Below are 27,353 nucleotides of genomic sequence, written 5' to 3' on the forward strand. Positions count from 1 at the left end.
GAGTTGGCGATTTTGGAGCGTAGGCAGGTGTAGGGGATGAACGTGTCATGCAAATCTCGCTAAATGGTCCAGCGAGATTTGTTTGGGAAATAAACTGATCCTGATCTTGACGGGTGGCAAATCTCTATACTTGGTACAGTGAGATTTGTCCTGACGCATGACAAATCTCGCTACTTGGTTTAGCGAGATTTGTCCTGACACGTGGCAAATCTCACTACTTGGTCCAGCGAGATTTGTCCTGACGCGTGGCAAATCTCACTACTGCGTCAGGACAAATCTCACTACTTGATCTAGTGAGATTTGTTTAAATCTCATAGGACCAAATAGCGATATTACGTGAACGTTATTCCAGGAATATTTTGCCGAACAGGGTATTACTTAATATATTATTATAAATTAATAATAAATTGGGAAAAAAACTCCATTATTAGTGGCCTATTTATGTGATGAGCACATTCAAGTAAATGCTAGAAGATGATACTTTTTTATTGCAAGCATAAATTGGGGATGTAGCTCAAACGGTAGAGCGCTCGCTTTGCATGCGAGAGGCACGGGGTTCGATACCCCGCATCTCCAGCTCTACTATCTTTTTTATTTTTGCCCGCCAATTATTTAGTTCCACGTGGACGTAATTTTTTCCCGCGCAATATTCCTTCTCGGGTTTTCCCTTCTCGGCTTCCATCAAGTCCTCTGTTACTCAGAGCTCCCAGCGAGAAATTAGGGTTTTGCATTGAACCATATCTGATCTAATCAAACCATGGAGTCTACTCAAATCGCTCTGTTGCTAGATGAAACTCTTAGTTCAGAGGGCGATGTCGTCCGGTCAGCAACCGAGGCTCTCGATCGTCTCTCTCTCCTGCCTCAGTTCCCCTTCTCTCTTCTCTCCATCGCCACCGGTAATTCCTGTTTATGTTGCTCGAATTTTTATTTCTGTAGAATTTCTGATATCATTTCTGAATTTCTGCCTGTATTTTTTTGCTAATTGAGGTTACGTATGCTGCTATTTTTTTCCTGGATAAATAACACTGTTTGGAATCATGAAGTTGCAGCTTTGGATTTGGATTTGTGTGGAATTCAGCAAAATTTATGCAATTTTGAATTGTTTTTTATTAAAATGATCACAAATTCAAATTTCAAATCCTACGCTTCAAAACCGTGCTCCAAACTTAGTATAAGATTTCTTTTCCTTTTTTAACTCATCCTCTGCAACCAAAAGGAGCTTAACTTTCAACTACTCAGTCCCTTTCTTTATGATTTATATTTGTTTCTCAGTCGTACTAAGCCCCATCTTTTGAAGGACTGGAAAGTTGAAGGTCAATTTTTGTAGCTGTTTTGATCGGGGCGTGTTTAATGGAAATTGAATTTAACACCATTAGGCAACCAAAAGGATCTTAAGTTTCAATTGTACGGTCCTCCAATAGTACAGTCCTCTCCATTACCATATTGCATTTGTTTCTCCCCAGATGGGGTTAAGCCTGATTTATTTAAGAACTGAGAAAAAGGTCAAATACACCATTTGTATAGTTGTTTTGATCTGGATCTGGTTAATGGCAATTGAATTTAACACCATTTATAGGAGGGGAAAGTCGAGGTCAAAAAGTTGCTGCTGCTGCATATCTCAAGAACTTGACCAGGCGAAATGTTGATGGGGATGGTCAATTTTCTAGGGTTAGTAAGGAGTTCAGGGACCAGCTTATGCGAGCTATGCTTCAAGCAGAACCTGTGGTTCTGAAAGTTTTAATTGAAGCGGTATGCATTATTTTGGTAGTTCTATCTGTGTTTTTTAATCTTTCATAAGCATCCATTTCATGTGTGTAAGCTTGACTTGTCTGCAGTTCAGGGTCATTGTATCTGCTCAGTTTGTTAAGGATAATTCATGGCCTGAACTTGTGCCCGAACTGCGAACAGTTATTGAAAATAGTAATCTTATTAGAAATGGCGTACCTTGTGAATGGAAAACTGTCAACGCCCTATCAGTTCTTCACGCTCTTATCAGACCCTTCCAGGTACCATAATATGCAAATGTATAATTCAACTTGCTGAGATCCTGTGCAGATAAATAATAGATTATTGCTCTTTTTGTCTTGTCACTTCCTGAATTCCCCAGGGCTTGATTTGTTTCACAAACTAGCTTTTGGAAAAGTTTAGTGAGAAAAAAATTTCAATTATTGTAAGGAAAATTTATATTTGATTAGCTCAAGTAAATGAGCTGTGAATATATATCCCCATTCCTTGGGAACAACTTGGTCCATTAAGACAAGAGAGCCTCAGAAATTTTTTCTCATAAAAAGGTAAAAAAATTATTATTGATTATCTTTCTGATCACCTTCTGGTAATCTTGGGAGAGACGCCATGAGTCCCATGACTACTACTTTTATGTCTTCTCTCTGGCACTGCATGAAGCAAACACCTTTTGTTTTTTGTTTTTATTTTTTTCCCATATCAATGGGGAGGCTAAATTTTTATTAGTAAAAATATTATTTCTTTCATGGAGACAGGAATTTAAAAAAAATAAAAAATGACAGAGAATAATGGCTTTCGGACAAGTTGTACTCTTTCCTATTCACAAAAACTGCAAGCCCATGGGTCAAAACCTTCTCTGTTCCAAATCATTTTCTTATGGCGAGACTGATGGTGAATAGCTTCAGAAGGTTTTTATCCATGGAGAAGATCCCAAGCAAGAGTGTATAGATTGTATTTCGGAGGAAAGGAGTCAGGTGGCTGTAAGGAGTTTTTAGGGGTTTTGAAGGGTTTTATAGAGGGAATTGGGCAAACACAGATTGTAGGTTTTTGTCAACTCTACATTGTGTGGATTGTGGTTCCAAAAACATGTCTTGTTAAGGGGCAGGGAAACCAAACCTGCTTTTCTATGAAAGTAGACAAACTGTCATGGTTTTAGGCAAGGCTCCCGTGCCATAGTGATGGTGGAAGGCGAGGGAAGCCAAGCAAGGGAAGTATCTAATCAGGGAATGTTTGAACAATCCAGGAATGAGGGGGTTAGAGAAGGATCTCATCGAAATTTTTGACAAAATCAAAGGGAATTTCAAATGGCACCTCTTGAACTTATGGCATAAAAGATTTAATCAGGCCTGGCCTCTGAAAATTGTTTCTCTGGGCCAACTAATGAGAGGTTTGGGGGGTTTTAGGCATAATGGTTGGAGGGCCACTTACAGACAGATTTTAAGAAGAGGGGCTGGCAGAAATGGGCCCAAATGCGGCCCACTCACAACAAATGAGAGCCAGTGATGCTGGGAGAGGTTTTACAGGAGCCTTCTTCTTCAAGGGTGAGGTCTTTTTGGTCTAGTAAAAGGTGAATGCCATAGAGGCACATGCTGCAATTGGAGGAAATTCAAAATAATGAAGATGAAGAAGGGGGACACAATGCAGCAGCTTCCGACGGATTCAAAAATGGCGCAGATGCAGCACACAGTTGAAATATTGAGGACGTGCAGAAAATATTTGTTCAGGTATACTAGCCCATACATTATGAAAATTATCATGCATTCGTGGATGAGTGAAGTAGAAGATGGATGAAGATGGTTTATACAACAAGAAAGAAGGGAAGGGAGTGAAGTTATGGAATCAGAGGGATGAGGTGCTATCTGATTACGTAGATTACAAGAATAGATCACTGTCCTCTTACAACCTCTAGGTAGAAGAGTTGTTCATCTAAAAATTGAGGAAGAAGAGAGATGAAGAGACAAATAGGAGACTTGAAGATTGCAAATATTGTGGGGTTGATGAAGGCAAAATTTTAGAGACTCTTTCATTTGGTGAGGGTTGGATTAGCTTTGTTTCGAGAATTCAGAGTATAGATGAAGTGGTAATGGTCTTTCCACAACGACAATGTGATCTCCTCATTTTGATAAACTCATAATTCCAAACTCTCTTTGTAATGTCAGTGTGAGGATAATGGTAGGGGAAGAATGCAAATCTTGAAGGTAATTCTCTCATTCCTTTGTTATTTCATTCAAACCCCAAATCACTTGAATTGCCATAGGGAGTTAGAATATGAGGGGAATCTGAATACTTTTGACCCCTTTGGGAATGAGAAACAAAACTGCGTGGCCCCAGAACTCCTTTATGATTTGGGTCTTAGTATGCTGATTCCTATGGGGATGATGTTACGCTTAAAAAAGAGGCTATTGGAGAGAGTAGAAATACCTATGAATTGAGTGTTGAATTGGTAAGATTATCTTCTTCAAATAATTATGATAGAAGGGGTAGGTTTTCAAAGATTAAATGAAGCTTTGTTCCTCGAATCGTAGAGGTTTAGGGTGGGTTCATAAGAGAAGAATAGTTAAGGAGCTGGTTAATGGAGTGAGCTTGGATACTATTGTGAAAAGAGTATGGGATTGCACAGCGGAATATAAACGCAGCAAACAATGAAGAACCAAAATATAATTCACATGCGCAGTATATCTGAAAGCAACAGGAATCCACACATAAATTTACGTGGTTCGGCATAGTCTACATCTACGGGAGCAATTGACAAAGGTTTCACTATGAAAAATCAAAGTACACAATACAATGGTTTACAATGATCTTCTCTCATCCACAATATGCCCATAATGACATATTTAACATCCCCACGGAGGCTTCCCTCCAAATACCCAACCGTTCTAATGTTTTCATTCAAAATTTGAAATCATCCTCACAGCCCCGAGAGCAATCGTCGATGAAAGGGTCAATTCGTCGACGATTAATTGTTCAGTCATCGACAACTTCTAAATGTCTGAATTTTTTATTTGCTCTCAGTATCTCCAGTCGTCGACGAATAAGGCCTTTTCGTCGACAACTTCTGAATGTCTGAATTTTATCTGCTCTCGTTATCTCCATCCGTCGACGAATGCCTGTTGCACAGCACCAATGACTTCACACACATGCTTTTTTTCCTTTGTTTATGAACTCCACCAAGTATAAGAGCCACAAAAAAACACAACAATCTCCATCTTGGTGATTATACGCCCCTTAAGGAGAACTTGAAAAACATATCTAATTGCTCCACCTTGACCTTAGAACGTTCAGTTGGGTTTGTCTCCCTTTTAGCACTTGGAGACATGAAGTAAGTTCAAGTAATGCTTGAACTTTTCAGTAGTAACCGACTTTGTCAAAATATCCGTTGCGTTCTCAGATGTGTGAACCTTCTCTAATATAAATTCACCTGAAGTAATCAACTCTCGGATCGTGTTGAACCTCACATCAATATGCTTGGTTCTAACATGGTACACTTGATTCTTTGCTAAGTAAATAGCACTCTGATTGTCACAATGCAATACAACTCCATCTTGCTGTATACCCAGCTCTTTGACTAAACTGGTAAGCCATAAGGCTTCCTTTGCAGCTTTGGCAACTGCCATATATTCAGTTTTAGTTGTAGGCAATGTTACCAGGGATTGTACCATGGACCTCTAACATATAGGTTCTCCTTTAAGGGTAAAGACATAACCCGTTGTAGACCTTCTGTTATCCATATCCCCTGCATAATCAACATCAACAAACCCCACAGCTGATGGACTATCCTGTTGCTTACCGAACATGATGCCATACTCGTTGTACCCCGTAAGTATCTGAAAATCCATTTGACGACTTCCCAATGCTGTCTACCCCGATTAGAAAGAAACTTACTCACCACACTCACTGCATGTGCGAAGTCATGGTCTTGTACACACTATGACATACATTAAACTCCCCACGACTCTAGCATAGGGGACTTTTGACATGTCCCGGATATCATCATTCGTACTTGGGCAATATGCAGTAGACAATTTAAAATGACTTGCTAGAGGTGTACATACTTGTTTTGCATCAACCATGCTAAGCCTCTCCAACACCTTCTCCAGATAACTGCCTTGAGATAACCATAGCCTCCCTACAGTTCTGTCCCGACAAATCTCCATCTCAAGTATCTTCTTGGCTGGATCAAGATCTTTCATGTCAAACTCTTCATGCAACAGTTCCTTTAACTGATTTACTTCAATTAAATCTTTAGCAGCTATTAACATGTCATCGACATACAACAACAAGAAAATAGGAGAAGTATCATCAAGTTTGTTTACATACACACAACAGTCATACTCACATCTTTTGTAGCTGATCTTGATCATGTAGGAATCAAATATTTTGTACCATTGCCTTGGAGACTGTTTCAATCCGTAAAGAGATTTCTTGAAACTAAGTTTTCTTTCCTTGGTTCACTGAATCCCTCCGGTTGTACCATATAAATTTGATCCTCCCAGTTACCATGAAGAAATGCCATCTTCACATCTATTTGTTCAAAATGCAGATCATAATGAGCTACCAACCCCAACATTATCTTGATAGAAGTGTGTTGGACCATAGGTGAAAAGATTTCATCATAGTCTATTTCTTTTTTCTGTGAGTACCCTTTTGCCACTAATCGTGCATAGAATTTTTTTTCTTTCTTTTCTGAAATTGCTTCCGTCTTCCTATATACCCATTTGTAGCCTATCGCCCTCTTCCCATCTGGAAGCTCCACCAACTCTCAAGTTTGATTCTTATGCAGCGATTCCATTTCCTCAATCATTGCACCCATCCACCTACTTTTCTCCTGGCAGTGCATTGCCTCTTGAAATGTAGTTGGATCATTGCAACTGTTAAGAAAAGCATAAGACACTAACTCTTCAAATCCATACCTTGGCGGTGGTCTAATAGTGCGTCTGGATCTCTGTATAGGAACACTATTGACTTGCTGGTGTCTCGAGTTAGAACTCCCTGTAACCAAAGGACCAAGATCATTGCTGTTGCCCTGAGCTTCTAATTCCACCTGCACAACATGTTCATCTCTGCTCTAATTTTTTGGCTCCTGTTTCTGTTAATCACATTCTTGAGTACGCTTCACCATAACTTTCTGATCAAAAACTATATCTCTATTGATCACCACCTTGTTTGCCACTAGATCTCACAGTTTGAACCTCTTCACACCCTTTTGATATCCCAATAAGATGCAACGTCTGACTTTGCGTCAAGCTTCGATCTCTCCTCACTAGACAAGTGAACATAGGCTGGACTACCGAATATCTTTCTACTGCATTTCTCGTCCATACCTCTTCTGCCACTTTCCCCTCTAGTGATGCCCTCAGTGATCGGTTTACCAAGAAACACGCCATACTAATTACCTCGGCCCAGAAGTTCTTCGGTAGCCCTACATTAAGCCTGAGGCACCAAGCTTTTTCAGATAGAGTTCTGTTCATCCTTTCAGTCACACCATTTTGCTAAGGTGTCCGACGAATAATGAAGTGTCTCTTAATGCTCTGCCGATCACAAAACTCCATGAACATAGAATTAGCGTGCTCAGTCCCATTGTTTGACCTGAGACATTTGATTCTCCTCCCCGTCTGGTTTTCCACTTTAGCTTTCCACAACTTAAACCTTGTAAATGTATCAGACTTGTGCCGTATGAAGTATACCCAGACTTTTCTGGAGTAATCGTTAACAAAACTCACATAATAAACATGTCCACCTCTTGATGTTACTCTAACCGGGCCCCAAACATCGGAATGTACATAATCAAGAATACCTTCCGTCTTGTGAATAGATGATTTGAATTTTGCCCTGTTTTGTTTCCCAAGAACACAAATCTTGCAAAATTCCAACTTTCATGTTTTCATACCTTTCAAGAGTTTCCTCTTGTAAAGTTCTTTCATACCATGTTCCCCCATATGCCCAAGACACATATGCCACAAGACGGTTTCATCAGATTCAGTATCTACGGTTGTAGCTCCACCTACAGTAGTAGTTCCTTGCAGTGTGTAAATATTCCCATCTAGCTTTTGCCCTTTCATCACCATTAGATTATCTTTCAATACTTTCATAACGTCACCTTTGGACTTATAATTGAATCCATTACAATCCAAGGTGCCAAGTGAAATTAGACTTTTTCGTAGTTCCGGTATGTGTCTTACATTACTCAAAGTTCTCACAGCAACATCAAACATTTTAATTTTAACATTTCCAATGCCAATGATCTTACAAGAAACATCATTGCCCATAAGAATTGAACCTGAATTTACCAACCTATAAGTGCTGAACCACTCCTTGTTTGGAGTCATATGGTAAGAACATGCTGAGTCTAGAATCCATGAGTTCGTAAGGTGATTCGACCCCGACGAAACTGAAAGTACATCACCATCACTACAAACTGAATTTTCTTTTTGAACCACATTTGCTGATTTTGAAGTCCACTCATGCTTTTCAACATTTCCTTTCTTCCAATCCGAACACTCCGATTTAATGTGCCCATTTTTACCGCACTTATAACACCGTATATCCTTTTTATTCTTGGATTGAGTACAAGATTTTTAACTCGATCCACTTTTGAGTTTTCCTTTCCCACGCTCAGAGTTACCTTTCACCACAAGTCCTTCTCCATGTGAGTTTTCATCGCAGATTTTCAGCCTTTGCTGAAAACCCAACAAGGCACTTGCAACTTCTAAATTAAGAGTCTCTTTCACCATCACTACAAACTGAATTTTCTTCTTGAACCACATTTGCTGATTTTGAAGTCCAATCATGCTTTTCAACATTTCCTTTCTTCCAATCCGGACACTCCGATTTAATTTGCCCATTTTTACCGCACTTATAACACCGTATATCCTTTTTATTCTTGGATTGAGTACAAGATTTTTGACTCGATCCACTTTTGAATTTTCCTTTCCCACGCTCATAGTTACCTTTCACCACAAGTCCTTCTCCGTATGAGTTTTCATCGCAGATTTTCAGCCTTCGATGAAAATCCAACAAGGCACTTGCCACCTCTTCTAAATTAAGAGTCTCTTTCTCCCATGTAAGAGTGGTAACTAAATTTTCATAAGTATGAGTTGCTGGCAAGGAATTTAGTAACATCAAACCCTTATCATCTTCTTCAAACTTAACATCAACAGGCATTAAGTCACTTATGATTTGATTAAATGCATTGATGTGCTGATTTAAGTAAAAACCATCAACCATCTTAAGCCAATAAAGACGCTGCTTAAGGAATAGTTTTTAGTAAGTGATTTGGATATGTACTGGCTTTCAAGCTTTTGCCACACAGCCGCTAGAGAATCCTCCTCTATCACATGATAGAGCACTTTGTTGGCCAAACACAAACATATTGCGGAAACAACCTTTGCCTCCAATTCTCACCATTTTGCCTCATCCATACCTTCGGTTGAACACCATACAAGGCCTTCACCATCCCTTGTTGCACAAGAAAATCCTTCACTCTCCTCTGCCACAAATTGAAGTTTCCGGTTCCATCAAATTTGACAACGTCAAACCTTGCAGAAGAAGTACCCGATGCAATGACAACAACGCTCTGATACCAATTGTTGTGAAAAGAGTATGGGATTGCACAGCGGAATATAAACGCAGCAAACTGCGAACAATGAAGAACCAAAATATAATTCACACATAGTATATCTGAAATCAACAAGAATCCATACACAAATTTATCTGGTTCGGCAAAGCCTATATCTATGGGAGCAATTGGCAAAGGTTTCACAATGAAAAATCAAAATACACAATACAATGATTTACAATGATCTTCTCTCATCCACAATATGCCCAGAATGACATATTTAACAACCCCACAGGGGCTTCCCTCCAAATACCCAACCGTACTAACGTTCTCATTCTAAATTTGAAATCATCCTTGCAGCCCCGAGAGCAATTGTCGATGAAAAGGGTCAATTCGTCGATCATTAATGGTCTAGTCGTCGACGAATAAGGCGTTTTCGTCGACGAATTCTGAATGTTTGAATTTTTTATCTGCTCTCGGTATCTCTAGTCGTCAACCTCATTCGTCGACGACTTCTGAATGCCTGAATTTTATCTGCTCTCGGTATCTCCATTTGTCGACGAATGCCTGCTACACAACACCAATGACTTCACACATATGCTTTTCTTCCTTTGTTTATGAACTCTACCAAGTATAAGAGCTACAAAAAGCACAACAGATGCCTTGTTTTTGTAAGAGTCTAAACTAGGAGAAATAGATGCTCATTTCTTTAGGAGTATTTAGGATTCTAATCATGGGTCTCTTTCCCTTCTTCAAGGGGGGCTAGATAGTGGCTTAAGATACCAGACTTGTCTTGTTTAAAGACTGCATCTTAGGGGCTATTTTTCTTTGTTGGGTTAGAGATTAGGGGTGTTGGGGAGGGGTGATTCACGTCTGTTTGTGGCCCTACACAGTATTCATTGCCATAATTTTTTGAAGGAATTGGCTAGCTTGTTTGGACTTTTGAATTTGTGTTGGGTGGTGAAGGGTGATTTCATTGTTATTAGAAACTTGAGGGAGAAGTTTGGGTGTTCAAGAGTGACTAGTAGCATAAGAAAATTTGACTTTTCATTCAGGATTGTGACCTCAGGGATGTGCCCTTGAATAACAGTTGCTTCACTTTGGTGGCATCCAAGGATGGACTAGCTTCTTGTTGCATTGACAAATTCCTTTTCATCTCTGTTTGTGAAGACTTATTTGTGAATGTTGTGCAAGAGGTGCTGGTTTGGCCCATTTTTCTGACCATTGCTTGCTACTTTTGGATTCCAATCTCGTTTAGTGGGGCCCTACTCCCTTTCGGTTCGAGAACATGTGGTTATCACACCCTTATTTTCATGATAATGTTAGTGATTAATGGAGGAAGTGCTGTGTTTAGGGATGTGAAGGTCTTAAAAAAATGAGCAAGTTGAAGTTTTCTATGAACAAGTTAAAGGATAGGAATAAAAAGGTGTTTAGAAATGTCAAGGAGAAGAAAAATAATATTTTCATTGAAATTATTTGTATGGATAGGTTGGAGGAGTGTGGCTTGTTGAGGGAGGAAGATAAAGAGTTAGAAAGGCTCATTTATACAATGAGTTGGGGGCGTTTTTGTTGAGGGAAGAGAGGAATTGGCATCAGAAATCAGGTGTTACCATGTTAGTCGGGTTAAAGAATGGGAGGAGGAGGAGAAAAGCTCATCGAGGAGTTGGGGTTAGATGCAGGGAGGGTGGTCAAGATTGGGGATGAGATCACCAATTTTTATTAAATGTTGTGTACTAGTGTGTGCAAGAATATGTTGGTGGTGGAGGGACTTGATTGGAGGCTGGACAGTGGGCTGCAGATCGGTCGGAGAGGCATTTTGAATTGGAAGAAATTAGGAGGGCTGTGTTTGACATGGATAGGGATAAAGCACCAGGTCCAAATTGTCTTATAGTGGCTTTTGTTTTTTCAGTACAGCTGGGAAGTATTGAAAGATGATATCATGGGTTCTTGAGGAGTTCCAGTGATGTGTAAGATTATTAATTCTTCCTTCACTGCCCTCATTCGAAAAAGAGAAAAGGTCTAGGAGGATAAAGGATTTTAGGTCGATCATTCTAGTGATAATGTTTACAAGTTTTTAACTGAGGTTCTCTCGAGAAGAATCAGGGAGATGTTAGGGATGGCCAGTCTGCTTTTGTTAAAAATAGACAAATCTTAGATGCAGTTTTGGTAGGTAATAAGGTGGTTGAGGATGTCAGGAGGGTCAAAAAGGGTGTGGCTTTTGAATTAGAATTTTAAGAAAGCTTATGACATGGTTAATTGAGATTTCTTGATAAAGTGTTGCAAAATATGGATTTTGGGATGTGGTGTAGCTGGATTCTAGGGTGCCTTTGCTAATATGCCAGTTACTGTTATTGTTCAACTTAAGGATTGGTTTAGGGTTTCTCTGGATTCAAGATAAGGGGATCCATTATCACCTTTTTTGTTCACTGTCATGGTGAATGGTTTCAGAAAGTTGGTTCTTCGTGCTTAAGATCTTGGGGTGATTAGGGGTTCTTTTGATTCGTAGGGAGGAGGTGGAGGTGTTTCATCTTCAGATTGGGACGATAGATTTTTCCTAGAGAATAGTGTTAAGAAATTCCGCAAGGTCCTTACTTTGTTAAGTATTTTTGAAATAATTTTGAGGCTGAAGATAAATTTTTCCAAGAGTGGTTTGGAGTGTATTAATTTGAGTAGTGGAGAGCTAGAGGTTTCAGGTCTTCAGTTGTGACTCTTTGGCTTGGCTTTTATTCTTATCTTGGTCTTCTTTTAGGGGATAATCCTTTGTTAGATGCTTTTTGGAATCCGAAAATTGACAGAGTAGGGAGGAGATTAGAAGGCCAGAAGAGGGTTCATCTCTTGTGGGGTCTAGCATTGATGTAATCTTGTTTTTTTACCTTTAATGGAGGATGGCGTATCCTCCTTTTCTTGTAATTATTTAAATTTTTTTTTATTGGGATTGGTTTGTTATCTAAAAAACAATTTTTTTTTTCCTGTAAACACTTCCATTGAAACAGAGTGCACAGATCTCAATAGCTTAAATTTGATGATTTTTATAAATCAATCTTCAATTAGGTTTCAAAAATGACATTTCTTAGACTCTAGATTTTTTAATTGGGGAAAGTTTTTCATAGTTGTGTGTTCCATTAGAATAAATGAAGCGTAAGTTTGAATCAGAACACGCTACACAAAGCTTAGCAAAGCTGAGTTGAAGAAAATAATATTTAGAATTCTTTATTTGGGAGATCTGTATAAGAGCCAATGATGAAGCTAGGATTTCGAGGATGGGGGTTAATATACTTCAAAGTAAAGCATAGCCGCATAAGAGGGTCAAATCCTGAAAATTGTGACGATAGTTTTCAATTTTTAATACTTTAATAAATCTAATTAGTTAGAGTACAAATCTCCCAGCCAAATCATAATCATTTCTCCTTGTAGCATCATGCCAGATAATAGCAGGGATATGTTTTTCTGTATTTATGTATGTGTGTGTGTGTGTATGTATATATATATATATATATATATATTTATATGCCAACTTGCTTTCCTTTTACCCTGCACTTTTTTTGTTGAGTGCACCTCACATGTAAATTGTAATTCACTTGGTTCCTTTTTTGGCAGTATTTCGTGAATCCAGGAGTTGCAAGAGAGCCAGTTCCACCCCAGCTAGAACTCATAGCTAGAGAAATTCTTGTACCATTACTAGCTGTATTTCATCATTTTGTTGAAAAGGTTATGCCTTCTTCCTTTGCTGTGCTTTTTGTCCCAATTTATTGCCTGTATTAGAAGGGTCTTCTTGGTATTGCAATTGACGGTGCATGAAACAGGCTATACCCATTCATGGTAGAACAGAAACTGAAACTGAGAGAGTTCTACTGCTTGTCTGCAAGTGTATATATTTTTCTGTAAGTGATATTTCTGTTTCTGATTCTTTTAGTAATTTAGTTCCTAAATTTATTTATATAAGTAAGATTTGCACAAAATATTCATTTGATTAGTATCGTTAAGGGGAATCTTGGTATCTAGGAAATGAAAAGGATAAGGATGTGATTCCTAGTCCTAGTCTTTCTGACTGTGCTTTGTAGCATACGGGAATAAGAAGTTATGGCTATGATATTACATTAATCCTGTAAAGTGTGGTCTGTTTTTCCTTCCTCAAAATATTAAATATAAATTAGTCAAAGTGGAATGATATTCTTTTAAGATACCAATGAAACAAGCAAGAAAAGAGGGAAGGAGGATATCTCATTCCCTAAATAGGCAAAGAGAAAATGGCTCCAAGAACTGAGAGCATGAAAAATAAATAAATGGAAAAAGTTGAAAATTTTTTGATTTGTGACATTTGGTATCTCTCTAATTATATTATGCGAAAACTATTGAAATGAGATGCACAATTAATAACTGAAGTTTACCATGCAACGCTGCTCCCTTCCCAAAAAAGCAAAAAGAAAACTAGCTCCATGTTCATCCTACTTGTTACAATTCCCATGTTTATAGTACTGTTCTCTATTTTCCATGTATATAGTTTTCGTGATCCTTCCCTTAACCTTTTTTTTATTTATAGGAAAGCCAACAATTATAGATTGAGATGCCCATGATCTTTATGGATAATTTGTAGTGCTTGTGAATGCTTACTGCGATAAAATTTTAGGTGAGATCACACATGCCATCAGCTTTAGCTCCGCTTCTCCCATCATTTTGCCGAGATCTTTTTGGGATTCTGGGTTCCTTAAGTTTTGATAACATGCCAACTTTGGAAGATGGGTATATTTTAAGGCTCAAAACAGGGAAGAGGAGTTTGCTGGTTTTTCGTGCGCTGGTCACCCGTCACCGGAAGAATTCTGATAAGTAATACAACAAAAATTGCTGCCGAACTTGTTTGGTTAAAATATTTGTGATTAGTACTTACAGTTCTTTTTTTTTTTTTTCTCCAGGTTAATGCCAGATTTTATAAATTGTGTTTTAAGAGTAGTCAAGAATTCCGCGAATATTAGCGTAAGTTCTCTGAAATTTCTAGTAACTATGGAAGGAGAAGGGAGGTATGTCTTGCATCTTTATGATGTCTTTAATTTTGAGACATCCTATATATTGGCAGCTGGCATGAACTATAATATTACTCAGCGTGCATGTTATGCGTGCATTTATCTTGCTTGTGATATGGAAATACCATTAACTACTTGTCCAGTTGTCCTATTTTACATCGAGAGCGCCATTTTTTAGAGTTCCCTAACAAATTCTTGATTTTTTTTTTGTTTTTATTTTTAGTCCATTTTTTATTTGAGCTCTTCCAATATTGGTGTTTTGTTAGGTACTGGGTAATGTTCAACCCTGTAGGTTGCTTTTCAACTGCTTTATGTATAGCTTTACGTTTTCATGCTGCTGACTTCATAATTTTGATGTAATTTTTAATTTTTCAGAAGAAGGATGCCACATCAGAGAGGATTATTTCATTAGCTTTTGATCTTGTTTCGCATGTTCTGGAGACAGGCCCAGTAAGCATTTTCATTTTTGTTGGTTTTACAATTCAATATTGCCCTGGCTGTAACTTTGGTTTCTTGTGTTACCACAAAAAATCTAACCATCTGGTCTAATACTTCCTGGTTGCAATTGTCGCTATTGAATGTATGCATTATGAGTACAATGATTTCCTTAACTTTTTTTCTGTTTTCATACCTTGGAATAGGGATGGAGGCTAGTTTCGCCTCATTTTTCATCATTGCTAGACTCTGCTATCTTCCCAGCATTAGTGATGAGCAAGAAGGTGAGGTGTCTGATTCCTTCCACTTTTAAATGGGTCCAACACTGTAAACATGTGTTCTTATGACTAAAGTATTAAAATCTGATTCACTCTTTATGTTTTTACCTTTTGTTCTGCTGTCATTATGGCAACAATATTTACACCATTCCTACTGTGGAGACAGATACTTAATAGAGGTTCATGATAATCCAATACTTTTTATAACGACTTTTATCTGTTTTTATACCATGAGATGGATCATCCCTTGATAGGATTGCACTAGTTTTATGCATGCAGTGTTGCTATACATTCAAGTTGAAGGTAGCGTTCAGTTAGTATCAAGTGTTCTATGTACCTCATTCAAGACTGATTTAACTAATTGCCTATTGGAATTCTTGTACTTGTAAGCAGGATATCTCAGATTGGGAAGAAGATCCAGATGAGTACATACAGAAGAATCTTCCGTCTGATCTTGTATGAAAGTAAATCAGGATATTTTTGAGTTATTTATCTGTTTGATTGTATGCATAATTCACTTCTGATTTATGTTTCAGGGGGAAATTTCTGGATGGAGGGAGGACTTGTTCACAGCCCGGAAAAGTGCAATAAATTTACTGGGTGTTATTTCTGTGTCAAGGGTTGGTGTCCCATTGTATAGTTCTAGATATAAGATGTATGTAACGACCCCAAAAATAATATACATGTAAGTGTAAAAAAAAATAAAAAAATAAAAAAAAATAAAAAAAAATAAAAAAAAATAAAAAAAAAAATAAATAAATGAACAAGTAAATAAATAAATAAATAAATATTATTTTATTTATTCATTCATTCATTTATTATTATTATTATTTATTTTTTAACACTTACATGTATATTATTTTTGGGGTCGTTACAATGTATTTGTTCATATAATATTAAATTATTAATATGGGTTATTTTTTACTTCTTTTAGGGTCCTCCAGTGGTGGCTTTGAGTAACGGTTCTTCATCAAAGCGTAAAAAAGGTGAAAGGAACAGAGGAAAAGGTCAACGCAGTTCTATGGGGGAGTTGTTGGTTGTTCCCTTCTTGTCAAAGTTTCCAATTCCCTCTGATGCTAATGTTTCTGAAACAAAGATTCTAAATGAGTGAGCCACTTACTTTACTCACACAAATCCTATAATTTATCATCTTCTACTTGACTGCTATGTGGGCTTCTTGCTGGATGCAACTTTAATTTCTCCCTCGTATTTCTAGATACACCAGTAAATTTGCATAAAGTTTGATGGCATATATCTCTGTGTGTGTGCATGTCGGAATGGGGGTGGATTATGTATCACAAGCATTAGTATAATGCCGAAAGTGAAGTTGACCTTCCTTTTAGTGTTGGTTCACCTAAGTTTGCATTCTTTATTTGAAATTGTCTTGTGGTTCCTTCTTTTCATCATGGGAGTTCAAGTCTACTCGGTTCAGTGAATAGCATAGGGAGCTGATGCCAGCAGCATCTATGCTGCCATATGCCGGAGGATCTGTTAAATGATACAACCATCAGCTCCGCCTCCTTTTTATCTCTTTCTTCATCTTTTCTTTTTTTAAAAAACTTTTTAAAATTTTGTTTTCAAACTTTAAAATGAAAAATTAGGAACACGGATAGTGGGTTTATATGACCAATGAATTATGGTTTCATCCCTTTGGTTTTAAACATAAAAAGAAATGTTGGAGATCTTATTATGCGCAACAGATTTTGACCTTTTTGTTTTCGGGTGCAAGTGAGGGTGCCCATTTGTGCATCAGCAATTGAGCATGGACAAATAATTGTTCAGTGGAATGAAAATTGAGGAAAGTATCACATTCAACTACCAAAGTGAACAACAAAGGGGATATCAGATCACTCTGCCTAAGTCCACCTGAAGTTCCTAACCTTTTCTGGCTTCGCGTACACTTGCTTTGTTATACAGTTATTTCTTGTTTCTCTTTGGACCTGAGCTGCAGGTTCTTTCAGGGGGTGTTTCTTTGAGTGTGATATAAAGGGACTGGAGGGCTATTTACTCTGGAGGGTGTTCTTTTTTTGTTTTTATTTTAAGTTTGGTTTTTAGGTGGTAGGCATGTTGTCCAGACATAGTTATATTTGACTTTTGTGGCATTGAAAGCGAGAATAGCATGCATTTGATGTTTTTATTTTATTTTTTATATATGTGAACAATAAATTGTATTAGAGAAACAACAACAGCAACAACAACAATAACAACAACAACAAAACCAAGCCTTAGTCCCACTAAGTAGGGTCGGCTATATGAATCATTTTTAATCCGCCAATTTATGCGATCATGGATCATTTCTTTTGATAGATTCAAGGATATTAAATCCTTACTCACTATCTCCTCCTAAGTTATTTTAGGTCTACCTCTACCCCTTCTACTGTCCCCCACAGTAACTAAGTCACTCTTCCTCATAGGTGCACTATAAGTCCTACGTTGCAAGTGTCCATACCATCTGAGTTGTCACTCCCTTATCTTATCTTCTATAGGAACTACATCTAACTTACCACGAATATGTTCATTCCTTAATTTATCTTTCAATGTTATACCCCTTATCCATCTAAGCATTCTCATCTCGATAACTTTTACTTTTTGGATATTATGTTTCTTTGTCGCCCAACATTCCGATCCATATAGCATAGCTGGTCTTATAGCTGTCCTATAAAACTTCCCTTTCAATTTTAAGGGTATTCTACAATCACATAGCATACTTGAAGCACTTCTCCATTTTACCCAACCCGCTTTAACTCTATGCATTATATCATCTTCAATTTCTCCTTCAGCTTGCATAATAGATGCAAGGTATCGAAATCTACAAGTGCTATTTATTTTTTCATCATCAATTTTAACTTTGTCTCCAATATTCCTCCTATCATTACTAAAATTACATTTCATATATTCTGTTTTATTTCTTCTTATCCTAAAGCCTCTAGATTCCAAAGCTTCTCTCCATAATTCTAACTTAGCCTGTACTCCGTCCCTAGTTTCGTCAATTAATACAATATCATCTGCAAACAACATACACCATGGAACCTTCTTTTGAATACTCTTAGTCAATTGGTCCATTACTAAAGTAAAAAGATAAAGACTCAAAGCAGATCCTTGATGTACTCCTATGGTAACTGGAAATTCTCTAGTTTCTTCATCTATAGTCCTTACACTATTCATTACTCCATCGTACATATCCTTAATGACATCGGTATACTTACAACATACACCCTTTTTTTTTTCCTAAAACTCACCATAGAACTTCTCTAGGTATCCTATCATATGCTTTCTCAAGGTCAATAAATATCATATGCAAGTCTCTCTTCTTTTCCCTAAACTTTTCCATTAATCTTCTTAAAAGATAAATAGCTTGTGGTAGATCTCCCAAGCATAAAACCAAATTGGTTTTCTGAGATCTTTGTTTCTAACCTTAATCTTTGTTTAACTACCGTTTCCCATAGTTTCATCGGATGACTCATAAGTTTAATTCCATGATAGATATTACAATTTTGAATATCTCCTTTATTTTTGTATATAGGTATTAAAGTGCTTTTCCTTCATTCATCTGACATTTTCTTAGTTTTTACAATTGTATTAAATAAATTAGTTAACCATATAATTCTGTTATCACCCAAGCATTTCCAAACTTCAATTGGGATGTTATTTGGTCCCATAGCTTTCCCATTATTCATTTTTTTTAGTGCCAACTTAACTTCGTTAACTCTAATTTTGTGAATAAATCTTATATTTTTAGTCTTTTCCTCATTTGACAATTCTAAGTTTAAGCCCTCTATTTGGTTTTCGTTAAATAACTTACTAAAGTAACTTCACCATCTTTCTTTAATATCTTCGTCCTTAACCAAGACAATATCATCCTCACTTTCTATACATTTTATATTTCCTAAGTCCTTGCTTTTCCTTTCTCTAGCTTTATCAAGTTTAAATATATCTCTTTCCCTTTCTTTTGTACCTAATCTATCATACAAACTATTAAATGATCTATATTTAGCTTCACTAACGACCCTTTTTGCATCTTTTTTTGCCTCCTTATATTTTTCAAAGTTATCTCTGTTTCTACATTTTTGTCACGTTTTATATCAAATTCTTTGTCTTTATGATTTTTTGTACATCTTTATCCCACCACCAACTCTCTTTGCTATTCGAGAATCTTCCCCTTGATTCACCTAAAATCTCTTTTGCTATCTTTTTAATAGAGTTAGCTTATCTATTCCAAAGAGTATTTGTATCTATCCCATCCTCTAAGGTCCAATTCCCATCTTTGATCATTTTATTTTTAAAGGAAGATAAATACAAGGAGAATAATATATCCTCCTGTTACAAAAGGAAAACAATGAGAGGAAAAAGAAAATAATTACAAGACAACTTAAAAAAAAAAAAAAGGATTTGGCTCCAATTTGTTTCATGAATGCTTTTGTGTCGTGAACACCTTACACGTGATTTCTAGCTTAGAAGGTGTAGAATGTGGATCAAGAATATGCACTTGGTTTCCTCCTCTTTTTTTTTTTTTTTCCCTGTACTTCTTTCACCATGGTCATAATTTTCATCATTCATTTGTTTAATCTCATATTTAATATGACTTATTATGATTCTGTTTATTTGCACTGTGGCAGTTACTATGGTGTTCTTATGGCATATGGAAGCCTGCAAGATGTAAGGAGATCTTGTTTCATTAGTTTAGTGAAATGTGGTTTACTTAAAGGCTGTTTGGTATCACTGTAAAAAATTAGAGAAACGAAAATCAGAAACAAAAATCAAAAAGCAGAAACAGAAATTAAAAACTAGAAATCAGTAACCTGTTTGTTTAACATTTATAAAACTAATACAAATTAAAAACTTAACTAAAAAATGCTCATTTTCATCTTTAAATCAAATAATATTATAAAAATATGATTAAAATCATAAAATTACAAATAATACACATCAAAAAATTACTATAATAAAAATAAAATTTATTATATTATTTTACTTAATTGTTCTTTTCAAAATTTTACTTAATTATAGCCGACCCCACTTAGTGGGACTAAGGCTTGGTTTTGTTGTTGTTGTTCTTTTCAAAATTTACTTTACAATAAAAATTTTATTGGACATGACAAATGAAAAATAGTAAAGTTATTTTGTAATTGGCTTTATTATTATTTTTTGAAATTTATGTATGTTTTTATTTTAATAATATTGAATTTCATATGATCCTTTAATTTTGATTTAATTTAGAAGTGTATAAAATGAATTATTTAGTCCAAAAAAACTATTTCTGGATATTAAAATTTCTGACAATAGGCTGTCAAAACAACTGAAAATCATAAAATTTGGTTCAGTTTTTTGGTAAACAGCTGAAAACTGGTAACAGAAATAGAAACTAACAACATAAACAAATGCGTTTTTCATAATCTGTTTCTTCACTATGGAGAAACAAAAACAATAACGATACCAAATAGGCCCTTAGTGTCTGGGAATGACTTTATGAAGTTCTGTTGTATATGCAGTTTCTAAGAGATCAGAAACCTGGATATATAACAACTCTTATTCGTGCTCGAGTGTTGCCAGTGTTTGCATTATCAGTTTATTCACCTTACTTGGTTGCCACTGCAAACTGGATTCTTGGTGAACTTGCTTCCTGTCTCCCTGAAGTGAGTTTATACCCCTCAATATCTTTCAATCATTTCATTCAAAGAAATGTGGTGCTAATTTACATGTGCACTTGCTATTCTTTTAGGGTGGACTTATTTCTTGGGCTAAGGTTTTGTTGGATTGGACTGTATTGAACATTATTGGGTCAGATTGACAGGATAGTTATCCTATCCCGTGTTTGGTCTGCCTTATCTTGAGGTAGCCACTGGTGGGGAACTGGCCAGCTCTTGCCCACATGCGTATGCTAAGAAGCTCCCCCAGCCAGCCTGTTTTGTAGTTTACCTTTGTTGTACCAAGGATGGGCTAAGAGCAGCTTAGCAAAGCCAACCTATTCCTAGCCCATGGAACATACGCTCTCTATATATTTCATTTTGTTACCTTTTCCTTTCATGTTTTGATTTTCCATAGACAAGAGTTTAAGACGTTCCCGTATTGATGTCCAGTTTCGCTTTTTCAGGATTTGAGTGCAGATATATACTCTTCACTGCTCAAAGCATTGGCCATGCCGGATATGGGGGATATTTCGTGCTATCCTGTGCATTCTTCTGCTGCTGGGGCCATTGCTACTCTTCTTGAAGTATGTGGCTGATTTCAATATAGAGATCGTGTGATTGGGGTATGCATAATATATTTTGGTTCATTATCTGGGTTATGTGTTTATTTCTGCAGAACGACTACCTGCCACCCGAGTGGTCACCCCTTCTTCAAGTTTTGGTTGGTAGGATTGGTCGTGAAGATGAAGAAACCTCCATCATTTTCCAACTTCTAAGTACAGTGGTGGAGGTTGGAAATGAGAACGTTGCAGTTCATATCCCATGTATTGTATCAGCAGTGATTGATGCTCTATTGAAGTGCTTAGCTCCTAATCTAGATCCAACGTCTCAAGTATGTACTGAACCTATGTTAATTCTCTTTCTGTAGCTTTAGTAGTTTGAGTAATTTGCATTGTTGAATTTTTTATTGCCACTTAAAGACCTAATATCACAACATAACATACAGTACAGCGATTTATGGTTCCCCATATTATTTGATTGCTTTCACTAGAGGGACAAACAACTACTTGCGGGAATGTCAAAATTTACTGCTTTTTTTCTTCTGTTATAAAGAACATTTTTTTGGAAAGTCTCATACATTGGACGGATTAATTTTATTAATTCTATGATCCGGTGAATGGATCCTTAATGCTGATCCTATCAACTGATAGCCACCATGAATGCAGTTCATTTGGTTTGATTTTATAATATTTTGAAGTGTTCAACACTTTCCATGTGCGTCTATATTGATGATTTTGGGCCTTTTGGCACTTTTTGTGTGTGCACGCATGATCATATGGATGCACATGGTGATTGTTGGCACGGGGAAAGGTTTTTCTCTTAGACATGTTTAAACTTTAGAATGGACTGACACAACACTCATATAGATGGTTGAACGAGGCTTTGCGACATTAGCTGCGATGGCTCATTCTTGGGAAGACTCCATGCCCGAAGAAGTTGAAGAAAGTGAGTCCAGTGAAATGTGGATATCTGGTCAGGCTACCATTGCCAGAGGTTTCTCATATCTTTTACAGCAGGCTTGGCTTCTGCCATCACAGTCAGTGGTTAGTTCAAGTGCACTTTATTTTAATTTTTTGAGAAACTGAACTTGGAAGATATACTGCTGTTGCAATTCTCTATCCCCTTGTGGCAGTAAAAGAAAGAAAGAGAAATACTGAAAAGAAATCCTGCAGAACTCTGATCGCTTCTATATCAAACATAATACAGTGCATTTTATAATAGTTCCCCAAAAAGGTTTCCATTAACTTATAGAAGTAGGAGCTAGATCTTCTTTTACTAATTTTGGCCCCATACCCAGTTAGCCTGATTGTGTAGTCAATTTTTTGTTTGAAACCATACACATGACCGTAGTAAGTCACTTGAATTGTATTCTTATGCTCCCATAAGTCATCAACTTGTATAATTGGTGAAGCTCGTTGATTTTTTTTGGGATCTTAGATTCATATGTTTCTGTTGCAACCTTCAGCTTATAAAGACATAATCAAGTAATAGACAATCGCGCGAAGCTCTTTCATTGAGGTGGGATTGTGAGACAGCTGCTTTAAGGTTGCATTCTGTCTGTAGATGGAGTGTTGGGATATCCGTATTGAAGAGTGTCCTGTGTCAAATTCATTTTAAGGGAATTCATTTATTGTTAATTTGGTACCAGATCTGTGGGTAGCCATTCAGATTAACCTATGCCATTGCCTTTTATTTTGTAAAAACAGCCCCTTCTAATCGTACTCCCACTTATTACAATGAATTTCCCAGTTGTAAAAACCCCAGAAGTATTACTTGGTCATTTCATTTTTACCCTATTCTAATTCACTGTCCGCAGTTTGCCAACCTTGTTTTGCTGCTACCATGCGCCCACCTGCAACCAACACTTGAACCCCAGCCGACCTACACACACATCTCTTGGATTGAAGGGAATTAAGATTATTTGGTAAATAAATATGATGGCGCTCTATGATGTCTTGTGGATCTTTCCTGATGCCTCTATGTGCTCATGCACTCACATTGGTTAGAAAATATTTTTCTATGCATGTAGTATCCTTTCCTATTTTTCTGGTAATGGGAGTTGTGCAGAACAAGTTCTTTTGTTCTGGCTGAATCAACAGCAGTACATAATCTGATCAAAATGACAAAACTGCTCAAAATCACTGCAATCAGGCCTGGCACTTGCCTTTCTGCTAAAATAAGTGCTGTGTGCTAGAATGTATTGAAAGAAAATGGAAATGATAACTGTGGCCCAGAATCACTCTTAGGAGATTTGGCTCACATACATCAGTTATGTCAACTCAATGACGGATTACCTTTTTGGAATCATACTCCAGTTAATTTAACTTCCATCTTGAAAAACTTTATTCCATAGGGTGGATTATTTTGATAGTGGCTCTCTGTCCCTTACTTTATGGGTTGTTCATACATTTATTAGTTAAACAACTAAGTTTCCCTTTGGCCGTTTGATGATTGCTTGAATTTTATGTTAATTTATATTTCACTACTTCCCTGTAATGATGCAATATTAGGAAGGTGAGGTTTTGCGTTCATCGCCCCCTTCATCATGCCTAGATGATTGTTCAACATTGCTTTGGTTCATTGTGCAATCTGTTACTGAAAGCAACATGATGTTGGAGCTAAAACTCTCAGAGTTGCTGTTAGTTTGGGCTGATGCTATAGCAGACTGGCATGCTTGGGAAGAAGTGGAGGATCTGTCTATCTTCAAATGCATTAGTGAAGTTGTTCATCTCCATAAAAGATTTGGGCTGAAGAACTTGTTTGTAAGAGGGATGCCATCCCCTCCTGCTCCGCCGGTCCCACAAGGTTCTATTATTGAAGGAATTGGTGCTTTTGTCAGTGAGGCCATTTCACAATATCCTTCTGCAACTTGGAGGGCTTCCTCCTGTGTCCATATTCTGTTGCATGTTCCAAATTACTCATTAGAAGCTGAAGGTGTCAAGCAGTCACTGGTGACTGCTTTCAGTTTGGCAGCATTTTCTCATTTCAAAGATATTCAAAGCAAGCCTTGTTCACTGTGGAAACCATTGTTGCTTGTTATATCTTCGTGCTATCTGTGTTATCCTGACATCGTGGAGAGGATTCTAGAGAAGCATGAACATAACGGATTCTCAGTATGGGCATCTGCTCTGGGTTTTATCTCAACCAAAGCTTTCAGACCTGGTCTGTTGGTGGAGTCAGAGATTAAGTTAACTGGTTGGTATCTTACTTTCTGGTCCTTATTGCGTTGCACTTGGAGAAACATTTTAGATTTCTTTACAAAGTATAGAGTGCTCAAGAGGCATAATGATCGAAGTACTACTATTTTAGAAAGTTCTAGAGGACATAATATTTTCCTTTCAAAAATGAGTTTTTTGGTGCCAATTCATTTTACTTCGATCTAAAAACAAGTTTTACTTTTCTTTAAATGCATTCACTTTTCATCCAATTTCCTTGTCCTCTATAGATGCTTTAGGGCTTGACATGTTATTTTCTTTTGCCAACAAATTTAACATATCTGTTGATTGTATAATGGCTCTCAGTTATGGCATTGGCCAAGGTGGTTGAGCGACTGTCGGAACTGGGAAATCCAGGCGGGAGGTTGATTCAGGACTGCTTCACTTCACTAATGGAGACGTGCATGCGGTTGAAAGAAGTGCAGAAGGAAGAAGAAGAAGATTATGGTGAAGAGGCTGAAGATGATGATGATGATGATGATACTAGTGATGACGAAATTGATGATGACGAGGTTTGACTGCCTAGTTTATTCTTGGATTTTAATTTTCCTGGTAAAGCCATTTGTAAGATATGCTATGAGGGCACTTTATACACCATACCCATTGTTCAATGCTTCCATCTTTGGCAACCAAAATGAATGTGCCAACATATATGCTGGGTGGTCAGGCTGTTCTTTATACTATTTATCATTATCCTCTCTAATTACAATTGCATGGAAACATGACAATTTTTTTCTCAATGCCCCTTTTCCCTTTAGGACTCTGAGGATGATGTACGCGAAGAAACTGAAGAGGAATTCCTCAATAGGTATGCTGAGGTAGCTGCCAACTTAGAAAATGGGTTTGATGTGGAGGAAGAGGATGTAGAAGATGTAGACCAAGAGCTGGAATTGGGTAAGCTATTTCTTGATGTAATCTTGGAAAATCATTTCTTTATTATTTCAAAGTTAATTTATTGTCAGCAGAATTTTCTTTTTATTCTTAAAATTTGTTAAATTTCACATATTGAAAATAACCAACAAATATCAAAATTGACTGCATGTTTTTCATTGTTAAGAGGCTTATTTGGATAAACTGTTAGATTTTGATGTTTTCCCTGTGGAACTTATTATGGCTTTGGTTGTTTGAGCTATCTCATCATGTGGAGCATGACTCATTATTATATAAAATCAAAAATTGTCCTTTTCCAATGCCATGATTAAGTTGTGCGGGTGGCCTGAGGGCTGGCTCTGGTGTCGAAGGTTGGGATGGGAAAGGGAGATCAACTTTCACATCTTACCAATTGGGGAAGAAAGGAAAAAGGAATGGGAAAAAAAATCATGTCCTGTGGCCAGGTTATTTGCAAATAGACAACCTTAGCCTTTTCTTGTGATGAATTGCTATTAAGCCTTGATATATATTGTTAGTCCACAACCTAACTGTTTAAGCTTTTAGGTGACGTGGTTGTCTAACATGGCATCAAAGCAGGTTACCAGGAGGTCGTGGGTTCTAGTCTTTGTTGCCCACGTTTATTGTTTGGTGTTTAAAAAATTATTGTACTCCCTATAATGTGTGTTAATATCATGTACTTATGTTCCCACATGCTGTCAGGCTGCACACGCGGCCGTGCGGGTGAGTGTTATGACTTGATATATATATTGTTGGCCCATAACCTAATTGCTCAAGCTTTAAGGTGAAGTGGTTGTCAAACAAATGCCACATCTCTAAGATGAAATGGTTTTATTGATTGGTAGTGTAATACGGTACTATTTTTCTATTAAGGAGTTGATGATACATTAGGAGCTATGTACAATATACTTTACCACTATCATTTTGTTATGCTGATCCTGGAGTATATGCTAGGCTTGCTGAAAGAATTTGAACATTTTTCCTGTTGCCTTGCAATGAAGAAAATAACAAATTCTGATCAAATTTGTGTTGACTGCTCAATCCACAAGATTTTTCATATGTTTTCAAGCTCGATGTTTAGTTCTCGTAGTCCATATTCTCTATTTGGCAAAAGTAGTTTCTAAAAAGTATGGTGGGCATGCAGAGTGATTCATTGATTGGTTGTGAACTTCTCTATGTGGTGTTAGGAAACACAAATTTGGGATTGAAAATAAGACATCGTGTGCATTTTGAAAATTTTATGGAATTATGCCAAAATTCAAACAATTTGAAAATCATGGCCTCAAATTTGTGTTCCTAGGCACAGTTTAAGTCAGTTATTTAACTGAATCTTTTGTACTTTCTGCTATTGTCATGCTGGTTTAGGTGGATTGAAGGATGTAGATCAGCGGAGCATTTTGCAGCCATTGATGGAGAGATGCCACCAAGTTCTAATAAAAGGACAGCCATTTCCTCCTCAGCTCGTATCAAGTTTCTTGAGTACCTTCCCCGAGTATACTTTATTTTTCGAGCGGCCTCTATGACAGAGTTCTATAGCAGATTTTACGTAGCTTATGTATAGTGAAGAAAAGGGGTTATGCCATTTTTTATTTATTCATTATTTTTAAAATTAAGTGTTGGCCCTGTTGGAAGTTCCCATTTTTTCTCTTCTTTTGGTCCTACTGGATCTTTTCAACTGTAATGCTCTGGGTAAATGGGTGTTACCCTAATGTGTCTGTGAGGTATGGTCTTCAGAATCATTGTCTCCATCTTATAAAATTAAAATAAGACTTCTTGCGTTTGTTTTGTTTTTCAACAAAGGTTTAAACACGCTTAGAGCACTGATGCATTTTATGTTGAGAGAGAGAGAGAGAGAAGCAAAAACAGTTGCTTTAGATGATGTGAGTGCTGCTCTTTCTGGTTATTTTAAAAAATTTCCATCCCAATGGAACTCAGGCCTTTTGGAACAAGGATTTGTTAGAGGGAGGGAAAAAAAAATGAAATGTCAAATATTAATGACCAAGCATAATATATATATATAAGTTTTAAAT

The 27,353-nt window shown here is 37.0% G+C and overlaps 1 protein-coding gene and 1 non-coding gene across 2 annotated transcripts; both read left to right on the forward strand.

Annotated features, from left to right (window-relative positions):
- Positions 1-503: 503 nt before the first annotated feature.
- On the forward strand, positions 504-576 carry TRNAA-UGC (transfer RNA alanine (anticodon UGC)). The gene has a single exon. It is a non-coding gene; the product is annotated as a tRNA-Ala (tRNA).
- Positions 577-652: 76 nt separating this feature from the next.
- Positions 653-27,114, forward strand: LOC131151690 (importin beta-like SAD2 homolog). Its single transcript, XM_058103033.1, has 21 exons — positions 653-896; positions 1,577-1,749; positions 1,836-2,006; positions 12,899-13,009; positions 13,105-13,182; positions 13,929-14,125; positions 14,212-14,272; positions 14,695-14,769; positions 14,961-15,038; positions 15,426-15,488; positions 15,569-15,652; positions 15,967-16,139; positions 19,649-19,688; positions 20,522-20,665; positions 21,124-21,243; positions 21,336-21,551; positions 22,087-22,263; positions 23,731-24,415; positions 24,742-24,947; positions 25,194-25,329; positions 26,689-27,114. The coding sequence occupies exons 1-21, from the start codon at positions 758-760 to the stop codon at positions 26,844-26,846; spliced, it is 3,285 nt and encodes a 1,094-aa protein (XP_057959016.1). The 5' UTR covers positions 653-757; the 3' UTR covers positions 26,847-27,114.
- Positions 27,115-27,353: the final 239 nt, after the last annotated feature.

The sequence above is a fragment of the Malania oleifera genome, chromosome 3, assembly GCF_029873635.1.
Source record: "Malania oleifera isolate guangnan ecotype guangnan chromosome 3, ASM2987363v1, whole genome shotgun sequence".
Classification (NCBI taxonomy): Eukaryota; Viridiplantae; Streptophyta; class Magnoliopsida; order Santalales; family Ximeniaceae; genus Malania; species Malania oleifera.